At 34.0% G+C, this 22160-nt stretch overlaps 1 protein-coding gene across 8 annotated transcripts in view; it reads right to left on the bottom strand.

The window, feature by feature from the left end:
- Window positions 1–2003: 2003 nt before the first annotated feature.
- Window positions 2004–22160, bottom strand: part of ARHGAP5 (Rho GTPase activating protein 5) — a 109859-nt gene continuing 89702 nt past the window's right edge. For all 8 annotated transcript variants that reach the window (XM_048222493.2, XM_044389452.3, XM_057306465.1 and 5 more), the window contains 4 exons: window positions 12954–13031; window positions 10240–10371; window positions 9417–9522; window positions 2004–4940 (listed from right to left, as the gene is read on the bottom strand). In XM_048222493.2, the coding sequence (XP_048078450.1) occupies window positions 4613–4940; window positions 9417–9522; window positions 10240–10371; window positions 12954–13031 (644 nt within the window). In that variant the 3' untranslated portion in view covers window positions 2004–4612. The remainder of the gene's footprint in view (window positions 4941–9416; window positions 9523–10239; window positions 10372–12953; window positions 13032–22160) is intronic.

Here is a 22160-nt window from a genome sequence, read left to right as displayed (position 1 = left end):
AAAAAATAGGTCACAGCACTAACAGAATCTTAACTAAAAACCAAGCAAACTTTCAGAACAGGAGAGCCATTATTAAATTGTTCATTATTTTTACCATGTGAGGCCAATAAAATTCAATAGAAAAATCTACACTGTGGGGATATACAAATGTTATTTCCACAAATTCCATGACAACCACTCAGAGTGTGTATATTGCAGGTCTTAGACTATCTGATCTGTAAAATGACTAAACCTGAACCGCTAGCACTGTATTAAAGGTTTATAATAACTTTATTTATTAAACTTAGTAATAACCGAAATCTTAATTTTGACGATCAATGATTAGCTTTTCAAAATTATTCCTATTGCCTGAAAGATTTCTACAAGAATAATATTAAATATTTTTAAGATTTAAATGATATGAGAACTGTGAATCCCCCCACCACCTAAACCCACCTACCAACAAAGAAATAAAACTAATATGGGGTGGAGGGGATAAATGGAATCACACTCATAGGATGATGACAAGATTCAACTGAATGGTGGATGTTTTTTTGTCCAAAGTTCATTAATTAGATTTTAACTACTTTAAAGAGATCATGGTCCTGGATACCTAATGGCTGGATACTGGGCATGAGATATTAATACTTGTACAGTTTGCTCAACTACACATAGATGTTACAACAAATCGATTTTTGAAGAGTAATTCCTTCCCCTACTAAATCTTAGAAAATTTTATTTCCAGATGTTTGATAAATTGAAAAGGCTGCTGAGAATTCCAAGAGTTCAAATACAATAAAAACAAGACCTATAAAGCACTGACAAAAACCAGAAATTATTCAGCCTAAAAATTAATTAATTAAAATGATTGAATTCAAGATAAACACAAAGATGAAAGTCAAACAAACTTTACCAGATCCATAGAATCTGAGAACATATATCCGTAAAGCTGGGCTTAATATTCATAATCCACGAAGAGAAAACAAAAGTATATTCTTCAATGTTAGCAGCTGTTAATAAAATAAAATAGGCTTCAAAATATTTCCAGTGGCTCAAAAGAATGTCTAGCCATAGCTCAAAATTCAGGTCCAGGTAACAGCTGAGTCAGAAATCTGAGCAATCCATCTTTTCTTGAACATTTAAAAATCAAATCTCCACCAGTATGTATACATCCAAAATGAATTTTGGATCTCCTCTCATGGTATAGTAAAAGCTCAATAATATACCTCCCTAATAAAACTTTCATCATATTGACAAATTTATTTTTATTTTCCTATTTTATGCCAAAAAAAAAAGGCTTTCACCAATGAAATGGTAAAATCAGAGGCAATTATAACTTAAAATTACACAGCTTCTTAATGTTTTATTCATAGCATTCTTTATACAGAAGCTTCACTGATATTTAATTTACTGCAGCATCCTGTGGGTGAAGCACAAAATTACATTAATTATAAACAAAGAAACAAAGCACTTCTGACTTTTTAAAATTATATATATATATATATATATACACACACACACATATATATATATATATATCCAGTTGACAAATAGCATCACATTACTGTATAAAAAACTAAAAATCACCATGGAAGCTAAGGCCTAAATTCTTATTCCAAATGTTCCCTTTTGTTTATACCTAAGAGCTATAAGAAATTAAAGTCCAGTACCTCAAAAAAAAAAAGTTCTACATTATTTACACACAGTATGGAAAATAAAAGCTGCTTTTTGGCTAAGTTAGATTGCTGTTACCTACAGTATATACATCGTAAATTTTAAGGGGGGGGAAGCACTACTAAACAAATACCATTTCAAATGGAAATGTATTCTGCCTAGAATTTTGTTCTAAAATTAATTGTATATCTTAGTGCCTGTCTGTTGAATAGAATTTGTCTTCCAATAAATCCATTAAAAATTTGAAAAGGAGTACCACTACGCTTCTTTATATTGCTAATCTAGACACTGTTAAGTACAATTATTTTAATAACTATAAGCCCTGAAGCTTAAATGAAACAATGGCAACATGTGTGTAGATGGAATTTTATTTAAAACTGTAAAATATAATGAGCGTTAATATTTACCCATAATTATGAGACTATCTAATATTCTTTTCATCCTTTAAGTCTCATATATAATATGTCCCTAAACAGTGAAACCTTCCAGTAACTTACCAGAAAAAAAGTTTAATTATATTATTCTGTTCTTAAAATTATTTTTCTAATATTTAAAAACATATCTAAACCCTTGGCAAAAACAAACGCAATCAATTCAGTGTAACAGACTGAGCTTTACTGTACTTTAATTTTCAATTAACTGTAACCTACAGGTTAATTGAACCAAATGTAGAATTTTAAATGACCCCTACGAAGGTTTTCAAATCAATCATAGAATGCATAGAAAAGTGGAGATAAGTTTTGGGGAAGGTGTAAGGTAGTTAATGTGGAAAATGGTAAATGCTAGTTTTAATAACAAAAATGGTACTAAATGTACATGAAAGTTAAATTAACACAGTATAAAAGAGAATAGCTTAAATAAACTGGGATTCACATATTACAATAGCAAAGTCATGACCGAATGAACTGAAGAGAAGAACAGTTCTGAAAATTCTCTTTTCAGCCTACTTCCAAAAGAAATAGTCAGGCTTTTTTTCCTGTACATAGTTTTGAGCTTTGTCTATACCATATATAGTAGAAAAATAAATTCTTTAGCAACCTAGAAACAGTTTATAAAACTCTTAAAGTTTAATTTTCTTTGCCAGACATGCCAATGTTAAACTGACAGCTATAAATTAAAGCTATATAGACAATAGGTTATTAAGTAATATAGAACAAGTTAAGAATACTACATTTACCGGATTTTTCTTTTTAAAAATTACTGTACTTTCTTAATTCCTGTGTGCTTTGCAATAGGAATAATAGGGACTTTGTTTTCTTAGAAAAGATAATAACACATAAGAGTATAACACAAATAAGATAATTTATAATATACATGTACTTCAACAGCAGCCTGGTTCATGTTGACATCTTGAATCTGAAATTAAAATTAGAAGTACAATACCTAGGACATAACAATTGGGAAAGACAGTATTTATTTTAGGGAAAAATGAGCAAATCAAACTCTTAGGAGCCTCGAATCTCAAAATCATCTATTTACTATAACACACATAAGACAACCTTAAAATTGTAGTATGAATGAGGATTACAACATGGACCAAAGAATTTCCTCTTCCTACAGAAAAATGTAACCTAAAAATGAAAAACACACCATTTTTTTTTCCTTTCCAGAAAAAAAATGGCATGGTTTGATAATAAACAAATTTTGAATGAAGCCTAAAAATATTTACCTATGCCACCTATTCTGAAATTTTTATCAATAATTTAGTGTTCTGGTTGTATCTTCACTAACAAAATGATTAGCCCCCAAAGCAGCAGTCATTTACAGCAAATCTGGTACCACATCAAAAGAAAAAACTGTTTTAAAAAATGGTGCAAAAGCATTTTGATTTTAGTACAACATATCACAGAAAAGAATATGAATACAAGTTTGCAATTTTATATATACACACTCCAAAGAGGCTGTCAGTACCCAAAGTATTTTTATTGCTATATTAGCAATGGATTTTTGGATATGTTTTTAAGGGCCACATAAAAATAGATTCAAGGAACAGATTAAATTGAAGTCCTAGATTAAAATGTTTGGTTTAAAGAATTTTCTACAACAAATTTTATGTTTATGTACGAAAAGTTATATAACCTTATATGAAAATGTCATGAAGTATTTTCTACACTATACTAAATGTATTTCCCAAGAGGGAAAAAATTAAAATATCTAAAATATATTAGATTAAGATTACAAGACCATCATAGATCTTTTGAACATGCATCTGTTTACAGAATTAACAGTATACAAGATGTTTATTTCATTATGGACCATAAAGAAATGAGTTGGTGACAACTATCCTTTGCACAACATTATCAACTCACTTTAGCCACAAGTATGTCCTTGGTATGCGTGTACAAGAAATATGTTCATTTACCCCTCATCGAATCATCCACAGGTTTACTTAGAAGATGAAGGTGCAGAAATATGTTAAGTGTATTTTTCTTTCTTTCAAACAACATCCCAAGCATGGCATAAGAAGCCTGAAATTATAAAATACTTAACTGGGCTTTTAGTTATCTACACAGATTGCTAAAATGTAAATTAAGTTGCTCAAATTAGCACATCAAATAACAAAATCAGCCATAAAGCAGGCTGAAAAGCATTAAATGTTTCATATATGTGAGTTTTAAATCATTTAATTTCTATAGAAAATTTTATTCACAATATAATGTGACAGAAAATGCCACAGGAATGATATACTGATTGCAATAAGGTTGCATGCAACAGCAGCTTTGTATTTTATAGCTATTTTTGTTTATAAAAATTAAACCTCTCCAGTCATGCTTATCACATGGTCTTAGATTTGTAATGTAAGTGAATAAGGAATACCATATAGTTCAAAGAGAAAATGGTTCATCATTTTGAATATGAATTACCTGTAAGAAAAAATCAAGTATACTACTGAACCCTGAAACATGCACGCCTAGATTTGCTTTTTGTCAATTTCAGGCTGTCTGCAATCAATTCCTACTTATATAATACCAAGAGGATCTGTCTGTAACTGTGGTTGAATCAGCTGAGGTTGCAAGGGTGGTGGCAACTGAAGCGGTACCATTGGTTCCACCAACTGTCCTGGGTTTGAAGGTGGTGGAGGAGCGACGGTGTTCACAGTTTCTACAATTTCTCCATTATAAAAGAAAAACTGACACTGCTGAATGAATGTTTCAACAACAGATTGATGGATCTTTGTGGTAGACAGAAACTCTCGATTTTCAAAATCGGGTCTCATCAAGGTTGGCCAAAAACAGATGGATAAGTTGTCTGCTGTCATTAGGTTGATTTTATTTTGCTGACTAACCCTGAAATTATGATAGGAAAACACAGTTAGAAACCAACCAAAATTCATGACAATTTAAGTATCCTAGATCTCAGATGATTTAGTTTTAAAACTTCTTTTCTTAACTTCAAATTTAAAACATTTTTCTTCTTGTATATTTTAAGATGTTGAACTACATTTAGTAACAGGAGACAGCAATAAAATCCATTCCTTATGAGAACCAAAGATAGTCTTTAAAAAAATGTACCCAGCGGTTTTATAATTTACTTATAGAAGCCTCCTTAATTTCTGTGTGTGTGTGTGGGGGGGGGGAGCCTTTTCCTCAGAGTAAAGAGAACATGTGACAAATTTCAATGAGTTTTTGGCAACAGAAACAGAAAATTCTAATTGCATATACAAATTCCTGGACTATTATGAGAGACAAAGAGACAAACTATGGTATGCCATCTCTTTGAACCCCGCAAAAACCAAACTTCAGAAAAATTACTCTATCATAATGCTCCAACCAAGAGGCTTTTCAACTTACAAAAAAAATTAGGTTCTAGTAATGCAAAAAAGAATTTTTTCAATCATTAAATATTTGTACCTTGCTACAAATTTAATTTGAAAGACAACAGCTCACAGAAACACATTCCACCTTAAAATTCTTAGGATTTAATAATTTACAAATGATCATACATTAGTAACAGATTTACATCTAGTTCTTTAAATATGTGAGCAAGCACTTCTACCATTATCTGTAATAAACAAGAAACATAAAAGGCAAATCTTGAATTATAACTCAAAATTATTAAATTAGGAAAGAATCTTAGTATTTTTATCTGACCCTCTTATTCCACACATAAAGAAACAGCCCAGTATGCAAGGTAGTGGGAAAATCTCATAATTAAGTTTGTACATCAAAATATTTAAAATATAAACCAAAGAATCTCCTTTTCCAAACGATATGAATTGCTCATCTGAGGTAAAATATGTGCCCTAAAAATATGTGTTCTATGGTAAAATTTACTACTATTTGTTAAGAGACAAAATTAGAATATTTAGAATAAAATTAACCTTTTGTTAAAATATAGTGGGCCCAGTCAGGTTTTTCTATGCAGTAGGCAAGTATAGATTCTGAAAAAAGAAAAAAACCCTAAAGTTGAAAGACATGAGAGTATGGGCATCAGGTCTGATTGCTGGGTCAAAAATTATAAAAGAAAGGTACCAAATAAGAGATGAGGGTGGCCAGGGAAGGCTTCTTTTTTTAAGAGGTAATGTTTGATGTTTGAGCGAAGAGTGATGGGCAACTGGTAAAATGGTAGGAAGGAAGTGTAATTCAGTCAAAACAGTGGTTCTTAACTTCAGTGTGTATCAGAACCTCCTGGAGGGCTTGTTAAATCGTTAAGACTGATAATTACGTCTGGGGTGGGACCTGATAATTTGCATTCCTAACAAGTTCTGAGGTGATGTTACTGCTGCTGGCTTGAGGACTGCATTTTGAGAATCGAGGCAGTCACATTAAGACATAATGAGAGGCACAAATTGATACTTCTGATTAAGTGTTACTAGTTTAATACAGTTTCCTGATGTATGCTTGGGGGAAATTCAAAGAAGGTATAACCAAAGAAGTTAGAACCAGACCACTTAAACAGTGTTTTCTACAGGATATAGGATGTTACTCAATCAGAAAAGGTATTTATAGAAAGATCATTCTGACATCAAGATCAAAGGAGGATCAAGAGGAAAACTGGCATGGAGAGCTTAATTACAAAGAGACTAGAGTTACCTAAATGAAAAATGATAATGGCTAAACTAAAGCAGTGGAAGAGGAACAAAAAGTAAAATTAGGAGAAAAAATGGATTTGACACAGTAACTCACAGAATAAGGTGAACGAGAATATAACAAGAGAGTAAGTCCATGGATTAGTTTTTGCAATCTGTCAATCATCCATTATATATTTGTCATTTCTTTTTTTTTTTTTTTAAGATTTTATTTATTTATTTGACAGAGAGAGAGACAGACAGCAAGAGAGGCAACACAAGCAGGGGGAGTGGGAGAGGAAGAAGCAGACTCCCAGTGGAAGAGCCCGACGTGGGGCTCAATCCCAGAACTCCGGGATCACGCCCTGAGCTAAAGGCAGACGTTTAACAACTGAGCCACCCAGGCGCCCCGTCATTTATTTTCTATATTAGAATTTGAGTTCCATGAAATGAGTGACTGCTTTATTCACATACTAGGTCTCTAGCATTTGTAAGAGTATCTGGCACACAGATACAGATATCTGGCATTACAGTCTACACTACAGAGTCCCACTACAGTCCTTTTAAAATTTAAGTCTGATGATGTTCTTTCTCTGCTCTACTCTCCAGTGGTCCCTCTACCATGAAGAATAACAGGCAAGTAATGCTATTTTCATTGAGAAAGTCTCATTCCCCACATCCCCATAAATGTCAGTTAAGTCAACAATGAGCTTAGTGACATACACCCATGAAGCAACTTCCTTATCAGTCAGACATTTTGAGGATTAAAGCTAGTCAAGCGTACACTCTGTGTTAATACTGTCCTATAAGGGGGCGCCTGGGTGGCTCAGTTGTTAAGAGTCTGCCTTTGGCTCAGGTCATGATCCCAGCGTTCTGGGATGGAGTCCCGGATCAGGCTCCCAGCTCAGCGGGAAGCCTGCTTCTCCCTCTCCCACTCCCCCTGCTTGTGTTCCTTCTCTTGCTGTCTGTCAAATAAATAAATAAAATCTTAAAAAAAAAAAAAAAATACTGTCCTATATGACCTCACACTGTCTCTCTTCCCTTTCTGACCTTACCTCTTACTATCTATCCTTCTCTCTACTGGAATCACAGAGTCCTCAGCTATTCCTCAACACATGATACATACTTTTGTTGTGTGGCTGTATTACTGAAGCCAAACACGGAAGTGTCTAAAATAATACGGATTATGGGCTAGCACTGTGATTCTCTGAACACGCTTTTCCCTTTGTCTTTTTTCCCTATTCTTTTAAATGAAGTACAATTCTTACTTCAGCACTTTAATCTGGCCAGACAAGAATATGTTCACAAACTATCCTTACACTCCATATTGGGTAAGGTCTCTGATAGTACCATGTACATACCTGTTATCATTTCAAGAACCACTTGTATGGTAATTTTCAAAAGATGATATTTCACTAATTATATGTCAATACTAGTATGCTGGTATTTTCTCAAGGAGGGAGATTTCAGAGAATGGTTACTACAAATGTGAATATAATTTTATACTACACTGAGTGCAACAATAAACTTTATTTTTTTTTTTTTAAGATTTTATTTATTTATTTGGCAGAGATAGAGACAGCCAGCGAGAGAGGGAACACAAGCAGGGGGAGTGGGAGAGGAAGAAGCAGGCTCATAGCAGAAGAGCCTGATGTGGGGCTCGATCCCATAACGCCGGGATCACGCCCTGAGCCGAAGGCAGACGCTTAACCGCTGTGCCACCCAGGCGCCCCAACAATAAACTTTAAACATTGGTTACCATTCTCTTTTAAGAGGTACAAACTGAAATGTACTTGGGTTTCAGCATTGATGTTATTAGTTAAAAAAAAAAAACAAAAAACAAACCCCAAACTTCAGTTCATTAAAGTGTCAATAGAAAACATTATGAAGAATAGACTTGAAAAATTAGCACAAATACTAATAATTCTATTTAGTCCCAAGAACAGCTTTGCGAGGTGTTATTTTTCTCATTTTTCATAGTTGAGAAAATGAAGACTTAAGCAAGGTAAGTAATTTGCCTAAGGTCAAAGAACTGATAAAAATGTTTCAAAACCAAGACTGTTTGACTCAAGAGTCTGAGCTTTAAGCTATTATACAATACCGTCTTTCACTTAAGAAATGGCATTGTGAGTAGTATCATTTTAGAAAAAAGAATAAACTTGAAGCTTAACATATCTATAAGGGCTTTTAATACCGGACTAATGTCCTGCATTTCAGGTTAACAGGGTAGGTAATAATATGAATTTAAGTTTCTGACAAAATTTCAGTGTGGGCTATATCCAAACAAAGCAGGCAAGATATACAAAAGCAACACAGTGTGATACAAAAGGCAAATGAAACGTCTTAATAAAGACTCAGGTTCTACTCATAAGATGTGTCACTTATGTGACACTGAGCATATAACGTCCCTCCTTAAACCTCAATTTTTTCAACTTCAAATAGGTTGATTTGGTTAATTATTTAAGAGTCATTTCATACCTAAAATTTCAAGATTCTATAGAAGAGAACTGTTAAAGAATAACAGTAATAAAAAACAGGGAAGAAGTACCTATCATAATATTCATATTATCATTAAACGTACTAAAACAGTCATATACCTTTCTTTAAACAAGTTGATGAAAAATCTATTTTAAAAATCCAGAAAAAACAGAACCAAAATTGAACTGTATGTTTAAATTAGTCTGCCTCCTTTTCTCTTAAAAAGTCTGAAGTTTGAAATTTATAGTGCATTTGCAAAAACAAAAAATAAAAATACCTGTTTAGATGTGTTATTACGTATCTGAATACATCATAGTTTACAGGATGAAATTTCTTAACAATTTCTTTCAATGCATGAAGACGTTCTGTTTTATCTGGGATTTCTGTAAAATTAAAGTAGAGAGAAATCTGTTGAAACTCATACATTTAAAAATATTTAATAAAGCTTCCTTCTTTGCTTGTTGTAAAAGACAATGAACAATCTCTTTGAAGCACATTAGGATAGGAGGCAAACAAAAACAAAATATTCTAAAGAACCTGCTAAATACATTATCATCTAGTACAACAGACTTTCTGCAAATAAAGCTAATCAGAGAAGGTCTAAGTGACTTGGAGACAGTAAAACAGTAAATGGTTAATACTGAGCAGGTACCTATTTTCTCACCTTACTTTTTCAAAAAATGACTGAAGACTCAAGTCCAAAGTTAATTTGACTTTAATTTAAATACACATGTGTACACACCATACACAGGTTAATATTTTACTGAAACACATTACAGATACATTCATTTGAAGAATTCATTTAATTTTCTTAAAAAGCCCCTGAGTTTGAATAAAAATTGCAAATCTCAAATTTCTAGTACAATGATCTTCAAACTTCTAGAAGCACTGAGTCACTTGAGAGAGAGGCTAAAATTAAATATTCCCGAGAACACCCCCCAGATTCTGTTTACCTGGAGGAAAATTGTTAAGAAAGAGTCTTATAAGCTAAATTTTTATTAGGTACATGTTCTAGTGCATGACTGATTTTAACACACAGCAATCAATATATAAAACCCACCATCACCATCCCTCTCCAAAAAAGGAGGCTTATAACTTACTTGCTGCTTCCAGTAACTCTGGATGAAGAGAATATGGAATTAAAGGGTCTGGCAGATCTGCAAAGAAAGCTTTAAGAGCTCCAGCCACAGCATTTACTGTTACTTCCATTGATACTAGACTGATATTATGATCTACAAGACAAAAATTTAAATTTAAATTTATAAAATAAAATTTTAATTTATTATAAGAGAAGTAAGCAAAACAGGTACTTGTAGATCCAAAGACTTTAGAATCTTCTCATCAGCCATGTTTCTTTACAGGCTAATTCATCCTTCACCCACTGTTTTAATATAAGTTTGTGTGACATAAGGGAAGAGAGAACCAAGTAAGTAGCATCTTCTATTACAACGAAAAATGCTGTTAGGCTTATTAGTATGTTGAAGAACATTAGCTTTCACTAACATCTACCTTTTAAAATATTTTGTTTACATAAGCTATTTAAAAAGGCCATAAGAAAACAGACAAGAGACAGGAATTAAGCACGTAAATCCAAGTTTATACGTTCTAGTTTATGCTTAATTTTTTATATGAAATACTTTAATTTCAACACGTATCAGTGAAATTCTGACTTAAACAAACATGGAACATACTAAAGGTGTATCATGAGGTTAATTTGCTATTAAAAGAATATTTTCCTTTCATAAGTACGATGGATACTTAATGATGGAAAATGTACAAACACAGAGCAACAAGAGAAAAAAATTACCTCTGTCACCTAGAGACAATCACTGTTTATACTTTATTTTAGGATATTTCCTTTCAGCCCTTTTCTATTCATTAAAAAAATAAACAAAACAACCAGACAAATCATAAATACATTTTACACTGGGTTTCATTTTTAAGGCACTACCTAAGATTAAAATTTCACAAGCAACTTTTAAAAACTTTTCTGTGTGTTCTAGATAACATTTAACTGTAATATAACTGAAAATTTGAAACACTAGTACTAAGAACCTACATATATCCTTAACCCATTATTAATCTTCTGCCCTAAATAGTTTTAATGATCACAAAACATTCCCCCAGATTTAACAATTTACATAACATTTTATTACTGAACATCTGGATTTCATTTAAAAACATTAAAGATACTATGATAAACACTTTTATACACTAAAGCTTATTTTCTTAGCCTACATTCCTTTTAACAATAGCTACCTGAAGAATATTTAATATGGTCGTACAGAAAACTCATTATCTCATTATTCATCATAGTTCCTCTAATCACTCCCCACTGTAAATAAGAAAAAGTTAGGATTTAGAAAAATTAACTTCCCTACAGCAAAAAGACAGTATTAAGTGGCAGAACCAGAAAACAAAACCAGGAAATCTAATTCAAGAGGCCCTAGTATTGACCACTACCCGTTCCTTCATTATTGTAAGTGAAAATGCACAAATTTGATATTATAAAGTCCAGTTTATCCAACAAAATAGTTTTTAAAAATTAAGTACTATATATATGATATACTTTTAAAGCAAGGCAAACACACACACTACTCAAAAACTGACGTTTTACCATTTTAACACACACAAATCTACGTTATTTTACATGGGTATCTAGTATTCTACTTATAATAAGCACAGTGGGTTAACCCCTCACCTCCTTTTTAAAAAATTTCAGACAATGCTGCAGTGAATACCCTTTCAAGTTTATCTTGGTAAGCTTACACTAAGACTTTTGTAACATAAGTATTTATAAATGGAATTTCTCTAGCAAAGAGACCTGAATTTTTTTTTTTTTTTCGAAGATTTTATTTATTTATTTAACAGAGACAGCCAGCGAGAGAGGGAACACAAGCAGGGGGAGTGGGAGAGGAAGAAGCAGGCTCCCAGTGGAGGAGCCCGATGTGGGGCTCGGTCCCAGAACACCGGGATCACACCCTGAGCCAAAGGCAGACGCTTAACGACTGCACCACCCAGGTGCCCCAAAAGACCTGAATTTTAATAGATCAACATGAATTGCCTCTCAAAAGGCAACATACCTGCTTGTCTATGCTCTATCAACAATCTTTTTCATTTATAATAAATCAAAACCAAATCTTTTTGCTTTAATTTTTGTAGCTACAAATCATAGAGACCGAGCATATTTTCATAAACGTGGCTGGTCACTTTCTTCTGATGTGAACGGCTTAATCTAGCCTACATAGTATTGCACACCTTCCTCAAGTTTATAGTTCATCTCCTGATATTGTTTTACCCACTACCTCACAAAGAATTTTTGCATTTTTAGGTAGTCCAATTTATTATCTTGTCTGTGCTTTCTAGGATTCCTATCAAATTTAGGCCTTTCCCTACTCTAAGATTATAAAAATATTCACTCCTTTTTCTCCATAATGCTCACAGTTTTCATTTTTCATACTTAAAACTTTGATTTCTTATAGAATTTATTTTGAGTAGGGAGTTGTTTTGCTTTTATTCCTAATGGTTAGTTGGCCCTATAGCATGAAAAAAATTTTCAATTGCATCTTAAATAAGTACTATCTCTGATATACAAAAAGATGCTGGTATGTCATAAGTCAATTTATTGCTTTTCTAATTCTGGTAATGGATTTATAGCTCTTCTATTTCCTGACTGTGATATTTATTCTATCACATACTTCTGTTTCAAAACTCTTTCCCCTCAAAATCCCATATCCTTAGAATATCAATCTTCCCACCATGAAATTTCAATAAGGAAAATACCTTAAAAATTATTTTATTTTATATACCATACCCTGATCAAACTGCTTTTGAATATTGTCTTGATCAGTTTTGTTCCCACTAACACGGTAGAGTCCTTCAGTACATAATCCTAAAAGAAAAAAGAAATATACATATTTATCTACAACAAAAAATATACTTAAGCTTAAAAATCCAGAGATACAATAAGAACTGAAAATTTTAGAACTAAGAAATAACAGAACCAGAATGGAGATGAGAGAGTAATGAATGAGTGAACTTGAAGATAAATCAATAGAAATTAGAGAGTCTAAACAACATGAAGAAATTATACTGGAGGAGGGGTAGGGAGGGGAGGGGAGGGAAGGAAAGAAGAAAAGCCTCAGGGACCTGTAGACAATAACAAAAGATCTAACATTTATATGTCATTGGCCAAAAGTCAATAGCTGTTCTCTACGTTCAATAGGAAGTTCCTCAAAGCACTTCTAAAAGAATTCAATTTGATAAGGCATTGTACTCTTATGATCACAGGAGTAACAACAACAAAAAACCCCAAAAGAAGCAATCAATGAAAAAGATTATTTCAAACATTCCTTGACCAATGTCACAGCTTTCCTGTGGGATAATGTATTATTAATTCCTTCTACTTTTCCACCTAGTTATTAGAATTACTTTAGTCTTTACAAAGAATACGTAACAATAGGAAAGAACGAAGTGTTTCTCATGCTGGAGGAAAAAAGTTAATATTCAGAACTCCATGAACATAAAAGGGAGCAAAAATCCAATGACAAAAGTTTCATGGGCTAAAGTTGTGTTTTTAAATGTTATAAAATTTTACTGACATAGTAAACATGAATTATTCTGTAATGAATGAAAGAAACCATACACAAGAATTTATTTTGTATGATTCCACCTCTATCAAGTTCTAAAACAGGTAATACTTACCTGTAAGTGGGGGATGGGGGGAATCAGAAGAGGTTATCTTGGGTGGTTGGAAAACTAATTGGGAAGAGACATAAAGGATGATGATGAAAATGTTCTGTTTCTTGACAGGTAGGTGGATGAAACAGGGGTATGCATTTGTCTCAACTCAATCTAAGTGTATCCTTAAGTTTGGTGCACTTCACTCTATGTAATTGGACCTTAAAAATTAAAAAAAAAAAACAAAAAACTGCGAGCACTTACTGAACTCTACTTAGGTTTCAAATCTAGAGTGTAATGTATACTTTTTGCACATTCCAGACTTGAGCAAATTAGTAAATATGCAGAGAATAAAAGGAGCAAGGATTCTCAGTGGTGGAGAAGGAAGTTACTAATAACAAAAGGGGGACTAGAATTAAATGTACTTTGTGGCATTAGGTTGAAATAAAGTTAACAGCAAAAATTCATGACTTTTAATAGACTGCCACAGAAATAAGCACAGATACAGACATACATATATTTCTTAGCTTTCCTAGCTTTTTCTGCTAAGATGGTCCATAAGTAGCCCCAATACTGGTTTCTAAATAACATTCTCTACCAAAACAAAACCAGAGCAATCTGGAGAAAGGCTGATTCAAAGTTGAATCAGGAAAAGTATAACCCAAGCCTGGTACATCTTGTACCAGAACACTGAAAAAGTACTTAAGGAATTATGGGGGCATATCTTAAAAAGACACAGAAGCCATGAAGGAGCCTAAGCTACAATGATCTGAATATCAAAATATATAAAAACATTAATGGATTAGAACTCACGGACTATATACAGTAAGAACAAATGAATCCGTATCAATATAAATAAATAAAAAGTTAATAAAGTTTTAACTTCAGTGATGAAGTCTGGTTGATACAGCACCAAATAATCAAAATTAATATCACCTATATTGGGACAAACTGACATTTTGTCTCAACAGATATGATGTACTTAAAAAGATCTATCACCCTGGTAGTATTTCTAACAAAAAAGCATAAATCAAATCTAATAATGAGGAAACATTACACAAACTCAAATTGAGGAAGAAAGAGGAGTTCATTTGTATAGTGAAATGTCAACCAATAACCACAGGAGAAATAACAGAGATTTAAAAAAATCAATGAAGACTAAAACTAGTGGTTAAAAGTCTGACGATAGTTTCAAAAATTCTTTTGAATTAAAGGGGTTTAAAAAGCATGAACACTAAATGCGATGCACCTAAATTAAATTATATCCTAGACCGCCCCTCTCATAAAAAATTAAATGGCCCAAATGTCAATAATGCTGAGGCTGACAACCACTGACACAGTGATAAGCATTTAATATTTCTCAGTAAATGAAAATTTTAAGGTACACAATCATACATGCTAAAAATCTTGCCTTCCATTCACTAATAACTAAATGATGTAAAATAAATAAACAAACAGAAAACATCCCCAACTCACTTATCTAGATGTAAATTATCGAAGTTTCACTTGGACTTAAATCACCCAAAGTATCTATTCATGGGCCTCCAAACAATAAAAGCATTAGAAATCTATTCCAAAATTCCAAAACTAAACATAAAAATTTAGAAATTTAGAATGATAACTTTTAACCAAGTATCCCCTTTTTTTCTTTTATTAGAAAAGTACCTAACCCTTGTGCTGTACAAAGTTCTAGGTATCTGAAAATGGTCTATCTGAATTGCTAATACGGATATAAAACAAGAGTTTCACAGACTGTTTCTGTATACCTTCATGCTGAAATAATCCTAAATCGTAAAATAGCTTACAAAGTAAGGTGTATAGATAACCCATAAATTAGAAAAATATGTCCATGGGGAATGGCATTAGTAAGAGATGGAGATGGAAATTTCAGAGCCTGGTTCCCCCAGAAAAGCAACTAATGAGCTGTCAAAAAGTGTCAGAATCCATTTTTGCAGAACTCTGAAATCTAGTTAAAAAAGAAAAGAAAAGAAAATCACAAACACCAGAAGGCTTGGTGAAGAAAGCAGCTTTTAATTGTCCATCTACCATACCCCTACACTTCAGATTGGCAACAACCATAATAATGTAGCCTGTGCTCTGGGCAAAGGTCGCAAGTGCCAGAGGGAGCAATACAGATCTTATTCGCAAAGAATTGTGGTGATGGGTTTTCATCTGTCTTCCAGATGGAACAACACAAGGGCCTGCTTGTGTTTCACTCAACTTGAAGTGTCCCAAGGGCTGAGGTGGCTTCACTGGCATTTAAAGGCACAAGTATTGGCTGTAGCAATTTGGAGCAAGGGACAACAGTCAGGACAAGCAATGGGAGGGAAAGTCTATGATGGAAGATGTTGGCAAGGGAGACAGTGGCAGATTATGGCTTTTAAAAAGCTCCTACATATACTGGGGAATCAAGAAGCCCACACGCTTGCCCAGGGCTCAATACATCCTCAGAAAATGCCTGACAAGATTCCAAACTTTCGTCGCTAGGCTGAACACAGGCTCTGCTCAAGCTGGAAGTGAAGGCCTTGGGTCAGTGTTGAAAGAGTGCCCCAGTACAATCTGCAGACTTGGAAAGGATTTTTTCCAATGACTTCAGGCATTTAAACAAACTGTCAAAACACTAGCTAACCAATAAGCTAATGGAATACAGACTTCAGTGGCCACAAATGACACTTTACAATAGTAGTTTAGGAAAGTCACCAAACTAGCAAACGTAGCCAATAAACAACAACAGAAACCCCGCTGAGGAGGAGAATCGGATTTCCGGACATACCACAATATTCAAAACCCCAAAATATGTTTTCAACAACATATTAAGAGACATAGAAAGAAACAAGACAATATGGTACATTCAAGAAACAAGGGAAATAAACAGAAACTGACCATGAGGAAACCCAGTCTTTTGCACTACACAAAAACTTTAAACCAACTGTTTTAAAAAATGCATTAACAAAGAACTGAAAGGAACCCGGAGAACAATCACAACAAATAGTGAGTATCAATAAATAGATAAAAATTACAAAAAGAACTAAAGAGAAATTCTGGATTTCAAAATTAGAATAAAGAAAATGAGAAATTCACTACAGAGGGGCACCTGGGTGACTCAGTCAGTTGAGCACCTAACTCTTGGTTGTGGCTCAGGTCATGATTTCATGGATCATGGCACTGTGCCCCGAGTCAGGCTCCATGCTCAGCAAGGAGTCTGCTTGAAGATTCTCTCCATTGTCCCTCCCCCCATTCACATGTGTGCTCTCTCAAATCAAACAATCAATCAAAAAAAAAATTCACTAGAGAGGTTTAAGAACAGATTTTATCAGCAGGTAGGGGAAATAATCAGTGAACTTAAAGACTGGTTAGTTGACAATGTCTAGTTTGAGAGAAGAAAGAAAAATGAACAAAGCCTAAGAGATTTCTGGGACATCATCAAGTTTAGCAACATATGCACAAGGGCTTTCCTAGATGGAAAGGAAAATATTTGAAGAAATAATGGCCAAGGGGTGCCTGGGTAGCTCAGTAGGTCGAGGGTCCAGCTTTTGATCTGGGCTGTCACGACCTCAGGGTTGTGAGATCCAGACCCGCACTGGGCTCCATGCCAGGAGCTTTTTGAAGAAATACTTGTATAGAAATCTTCATAAAAGCATTATTTACAAGAGACACAAAATATAAATAACCCATATAGCCACCATTGGATGAATGGACAAACAAAATGTGGTATATGAGGAGTGACTGCATGCTTCATGGGTACAGGATCTCCTTTGGAGTGATGAAATATTTTGGAATTAATTAGAGGTGATATTTACACAACATTGTGAATATATTAAACACTACTGAATTGTACACTTTAAAGTGGTTAAGTTATATGTTATGTGATTTTTACCTCAAAAAAAAAATGCAGAAGCTCATGTGGGGAAAAAAATCAAGAATTGGTAGTATATAAACATATTCAAAGGGGCGCCTGGGTGGCTCAGTCGTTAAGCGTCTGCCTTCGGCTCAGGGCGTGATCCTGGCGTTCCGGGATCGAGCTCCACATCAGGCTTCTCCACTAGGAGCCTGCTTTTTCCTCTCCCACTCCCCCTGCTTGTGTTTCCTCTCTCACTGGCTGTCTCTCTCTGTCTAATAAATAAATAAATAAATCTTTAAAAAAAAAAAAAAAACATATTCAAGGTAGATGTTATACAATTAAACATGCATTGTTGGGGTGCCTAGGTGGCTCAGTTGGTTAAGAGTGGACTCTTGGGGGGCGCCTGGGTGGCACAGCGGTTGGGCGTCTGTCTTTGGCTCAGGGTGTGATCCTGGCATTATGGGATCGAGCCCCACATCAGGCTCTTCTGCTATGAGCCTGCTTCTTCCTCTCCCACTCCCCCTGCTTGTGTTCCCTCTCTCGCTGGCTGTCTCTATCTCTGTCAAATAAATAAATAAAATCTTAAAAAAAAAAAAAGAAAAAAGAGCGGACTCTTGGTTTCGGCTCAGGTCATGAGATCAAGCCCTGCTGCGGGCTCCACGCTCAGCACAGAGTTTACTTGAGATTCTCTCTCTCCCTCTGCCCCTCCCTCCACTTACACACACTCTTTCTCTCTAAAATAAATAAAGGAAGGAAGGAAGGAAGGAAGGGAGGAAGGAAGGAAGGGAGGGAGGGAGGGAGGGAGGGAGGAAGGAAGGGAGGAAGGAAGGAAGGAAGAAATTTATCCTAAAAATACATTCTTATTGCTTGATAGAAATGTAAAAACCACAGGGGGAGGTGTATGGGTAAATAGTAGTATTAAGGCAAAATCATATTTCAAAAAAACTGCACAATGCAATATGCATTTAGACAAAACATGCTACACTAATCAGTTATTTAAAAAATTAAATAATTTGATTATTTGGAAATGCTAAATCAACAAACTAGTCAGTACAGTATACTACGTTGTACTCATCAGTCTCTCTCCCTAAGAATTTGGAATTGGGGATTCAAAAACACCTGGCTGGGCTCAGCATGTAATTCAAACTAAGACATAAAGATACAGGATGTGTAAACAGACAAGGTAAGAGAGAGAAAGGGACAAAGAAAAACAGATGATACTACTACCTGGATTCTAGTCCACTGGGGACAGATGCTCTTGGCTCCAAGAGATAATCTTCTTTTCAATTAAGCGTATTTTTTGCATTTGGTTTCTTGCCAAAATTAGTTAGATTTTAAAAGGCTTAATTCCTAGGCTATGGAATTCATTTTTTTTCCTTCTAAGTACTCAATATTTTTAAGCAGAAGACATTTGGGGGTAGGGAGACAACTGGATTAGAAGGAGTAACAGTGTAAATGTGATTAAAAAAAGATAATGATATGGTAGTGACACTGGCAAACAGAAAAATACTACTAAGAAAGGGCAAGGCTTAGCAATTAATGGTGTGTGGGCACAAAGGGTGAAAGAGGAGTCAAATTAATGAAATAACTGACGAGGTAACTAGGAAAAATGAACTGGCACCATCAGAAAAAAGGAAATCAAGAGAAGAAGTGGCTTGGGGGAAAATGAACTGAATTTTAATCTTAAATCCCAAGATGTCACATCCAAATAGAAAAGTTCAATAGGCACTCAGGAATACAGGAAAACACTGGGATGTGAGAAAAAGATCTGGGAGTCATTCTCTTAGATGTGATGTCCCAAGCCTAAAACAAAATGTGTAACAGAATATGCATAAATGAGATGAGCACTAAATGAGGCAGCTATATCTCGCTGAAACTAATTAAAAGTGTACTTCATAAATGCAGAAAAGATACGAACATGTGGAGACCTACAATGATGTGTTTTGATTTGAACACGAATTTATATTACTTAATACAACACCTACTATGTGTTTGTATTAGACTATGCATGTGATAGAAGACATAAAATATACTGTCCCCGATATGAAGCAGTACGTAGTTCAACAGGCCAGTTATTTTGAGTCTTAAAACAATAGCCGAAGTAAAATGTCTATCAATCTCAAGCTGAGTGCAGTGTGATTTTTCATATGGTAAAAGCTTATGAATCCAGACAAAGATATTATAAGAAAATAAAAGTGCAGACCAGTATCACTCATGAACACAGATAGAAAAATCCTAAACAAAGTATTAGCAAATTGAGTTAAAAAATGTATAAAAGATGATATACTACAACCAAGTGGGATTTATCCCAGGAATGCAAAGCTGGTCCAATATTCAAAAACCAATTAAACCATTAAATCATTAGACTAAAAAGGAAAAATCACACAATCATACCAATATGCAGAAAAAGCATCTGACAAAATCCAAGACTCATTTATGATAAAAACTCTCAGCAAACTAGGAATAGAGGGGAACTTCCTTAATATGATAAAGACTATCTATTAAAAAAAAAACAAAACCTACAGCAAACATCATACTTAACAGTAAGAAGCTTGACACTTTCTCATTAAAATCAGGTACAAGGCAAGGATGTTCCCCTCTCACCATCCCTTTCGACAGTATACTGGTAATCCTTGCCAAAGCAATAAAGCAAGAAAAGAAAATCAAAAGCATAAAGACTGAGAAGAAAAACTTTTTAACAAATGACCCGATCAACTCTGTAGAAAATCAATAGGCAAAAAATCTGGAATAAGTGATTATAGCAACGTTGCAGGATATAAGGTTAACATATGAAAGTCAGTTACTTTCCTTATATACCAATGAACAAGTGTAATTTGAAATTAAAAACATAACACCATTTACATTAGCACTCCCCAAAATGAAATACTTAAGTATAAATTCAACAAACATGTATAAGATCTGTACAAAGAAAACCACAAAACTGATGAATAAAACTTAAAGGACTAAGCGAGAGCAATTCCGTGTTCATAGATAGGAAGACACAATATTGTCAACATGTCAGTTCTTCCCAGCTTGATTTACAGATTCAATGCAATCCAATCAAATTCTCAGATTTTATTACAAATACCAACAAATTGATTCTAAATTTTATACAGAGAGGCCAAGACTCAAAACAAATACAATATTTGGAGAGAAGAACAAAGTTGGAAGACTGACACTACCCAACTTTAAGACTTACTATAGAGCTACAGTAAACAAGACAATGTGGTATTGAGGAAAACATAGGGAAACAGATCAAGGGAAGAGAATAGAGAACCTAGTAACAGACGCCTATCAAGTCAACTAGTCTTTAACCAAGGAGCAAAGGCAATAAATACAACAAAGATAATCTTTCAACAAATCATGCAAGAAAAGCTGTGTATCTGCATTAAAAAAAAAAAATCTAGATACAAACCTTACACCCTTGACAAAAATGAACTCAAAATGGAATATAAATGCAAAAATTAAGTGACTTAAATATAAAACACAGAACTATAAAATGCCTAGAAGACAGCAGTAGAAAACCTAGATAACTTTGGGTATGGTGATGCCTTTTTATATACAACACTGAAGACACAATCCATGAAGGAAATACCGATAAACTGGACTTCATTAAAACTAAAAATTTCGTTCTGTGAAAAACAGTATTTTGAAAATTAAAAGACAAGTAACAGACTGGGAAAAAATATTTACAAAAGACATCAGATAAAGGATTCTTATCCAAAATATACATAGAATGGTTAAAACTCAGTAATAAGAAAACAACTCCATTACAAACAGGCCAAAGACCTTAACAGACACCATAAAGGAAGATATACAGATGGCAAAGAGAGTATGAAAATATGTTCTACATACTATGTCACTTTTAGAAAACTGCAAATTAAAACAATGAGATACCACTACATACCTATTAAAGTAACACTGACGAACCCAATTGCTAGCAAGGATGTGGAAAAACAGGAACTCTCATTCACTGCTGGTGAGAATGCAAAATGGTAGACACTTTGGAATACAGTTCAGCAGTTTCTTACAAATCGAACACACATTCTCACCGTACAATCCAGCAACTGCACTCCTTATTATTTACCCAAAGGAGTTGAAAACTTACATCCACACAACAATCTGCAGACTATGTTCACAGCATTTTAATTCGTAACTGCCAAAAGTTGGAAGCAACCCAGATGTCCTTCAGTAGGTGTACGGGTAAACAAACTGTAGCACATCCAGACATGGAATGTTATTAAGTGCCAAAAAGAAATAAGTTATCAAGTCATGAAAAGACATGGAAGAATCTTAAAATGCATATTACTAAGTGAAAGAAGCCAATCTGGAAAGCCTACATACTCTATGATTCCAACTATATGACACCATGGAAAGGCAAAATGATGCAGAATAAAAAGATCAGTTGCTGCCTGGGGTAGAGGAAGGGATAGTGGGGGAGAGATGAGTAGGCAGAACACAGAGAATTTTCAGGGCAGTGAAAATACTCTGTATGTTATT

The sequence above is a fragment of the Ursus arctos genome, unplaced genomic scaffold, assembly GCF_023065955.2.
Source record: "Ursus arctos isolate Adak ecotype North America unplaced genomic scaffold, UrsArc2.0 scaffold_37, whole genome shotgun sequence".
Taxonomy (NCBI): domain Eukaryota; kingdom Metazoa; phylum Chordata; class Mammalia; order Carnivora; family Ursidae; genus Ursus; species Ursus arctos.
The sequence above is the reverse complement of the archived record's forward strand: the minus strand, read 5'-3'. Positions and strand labels throughout refer to the sequence as shown.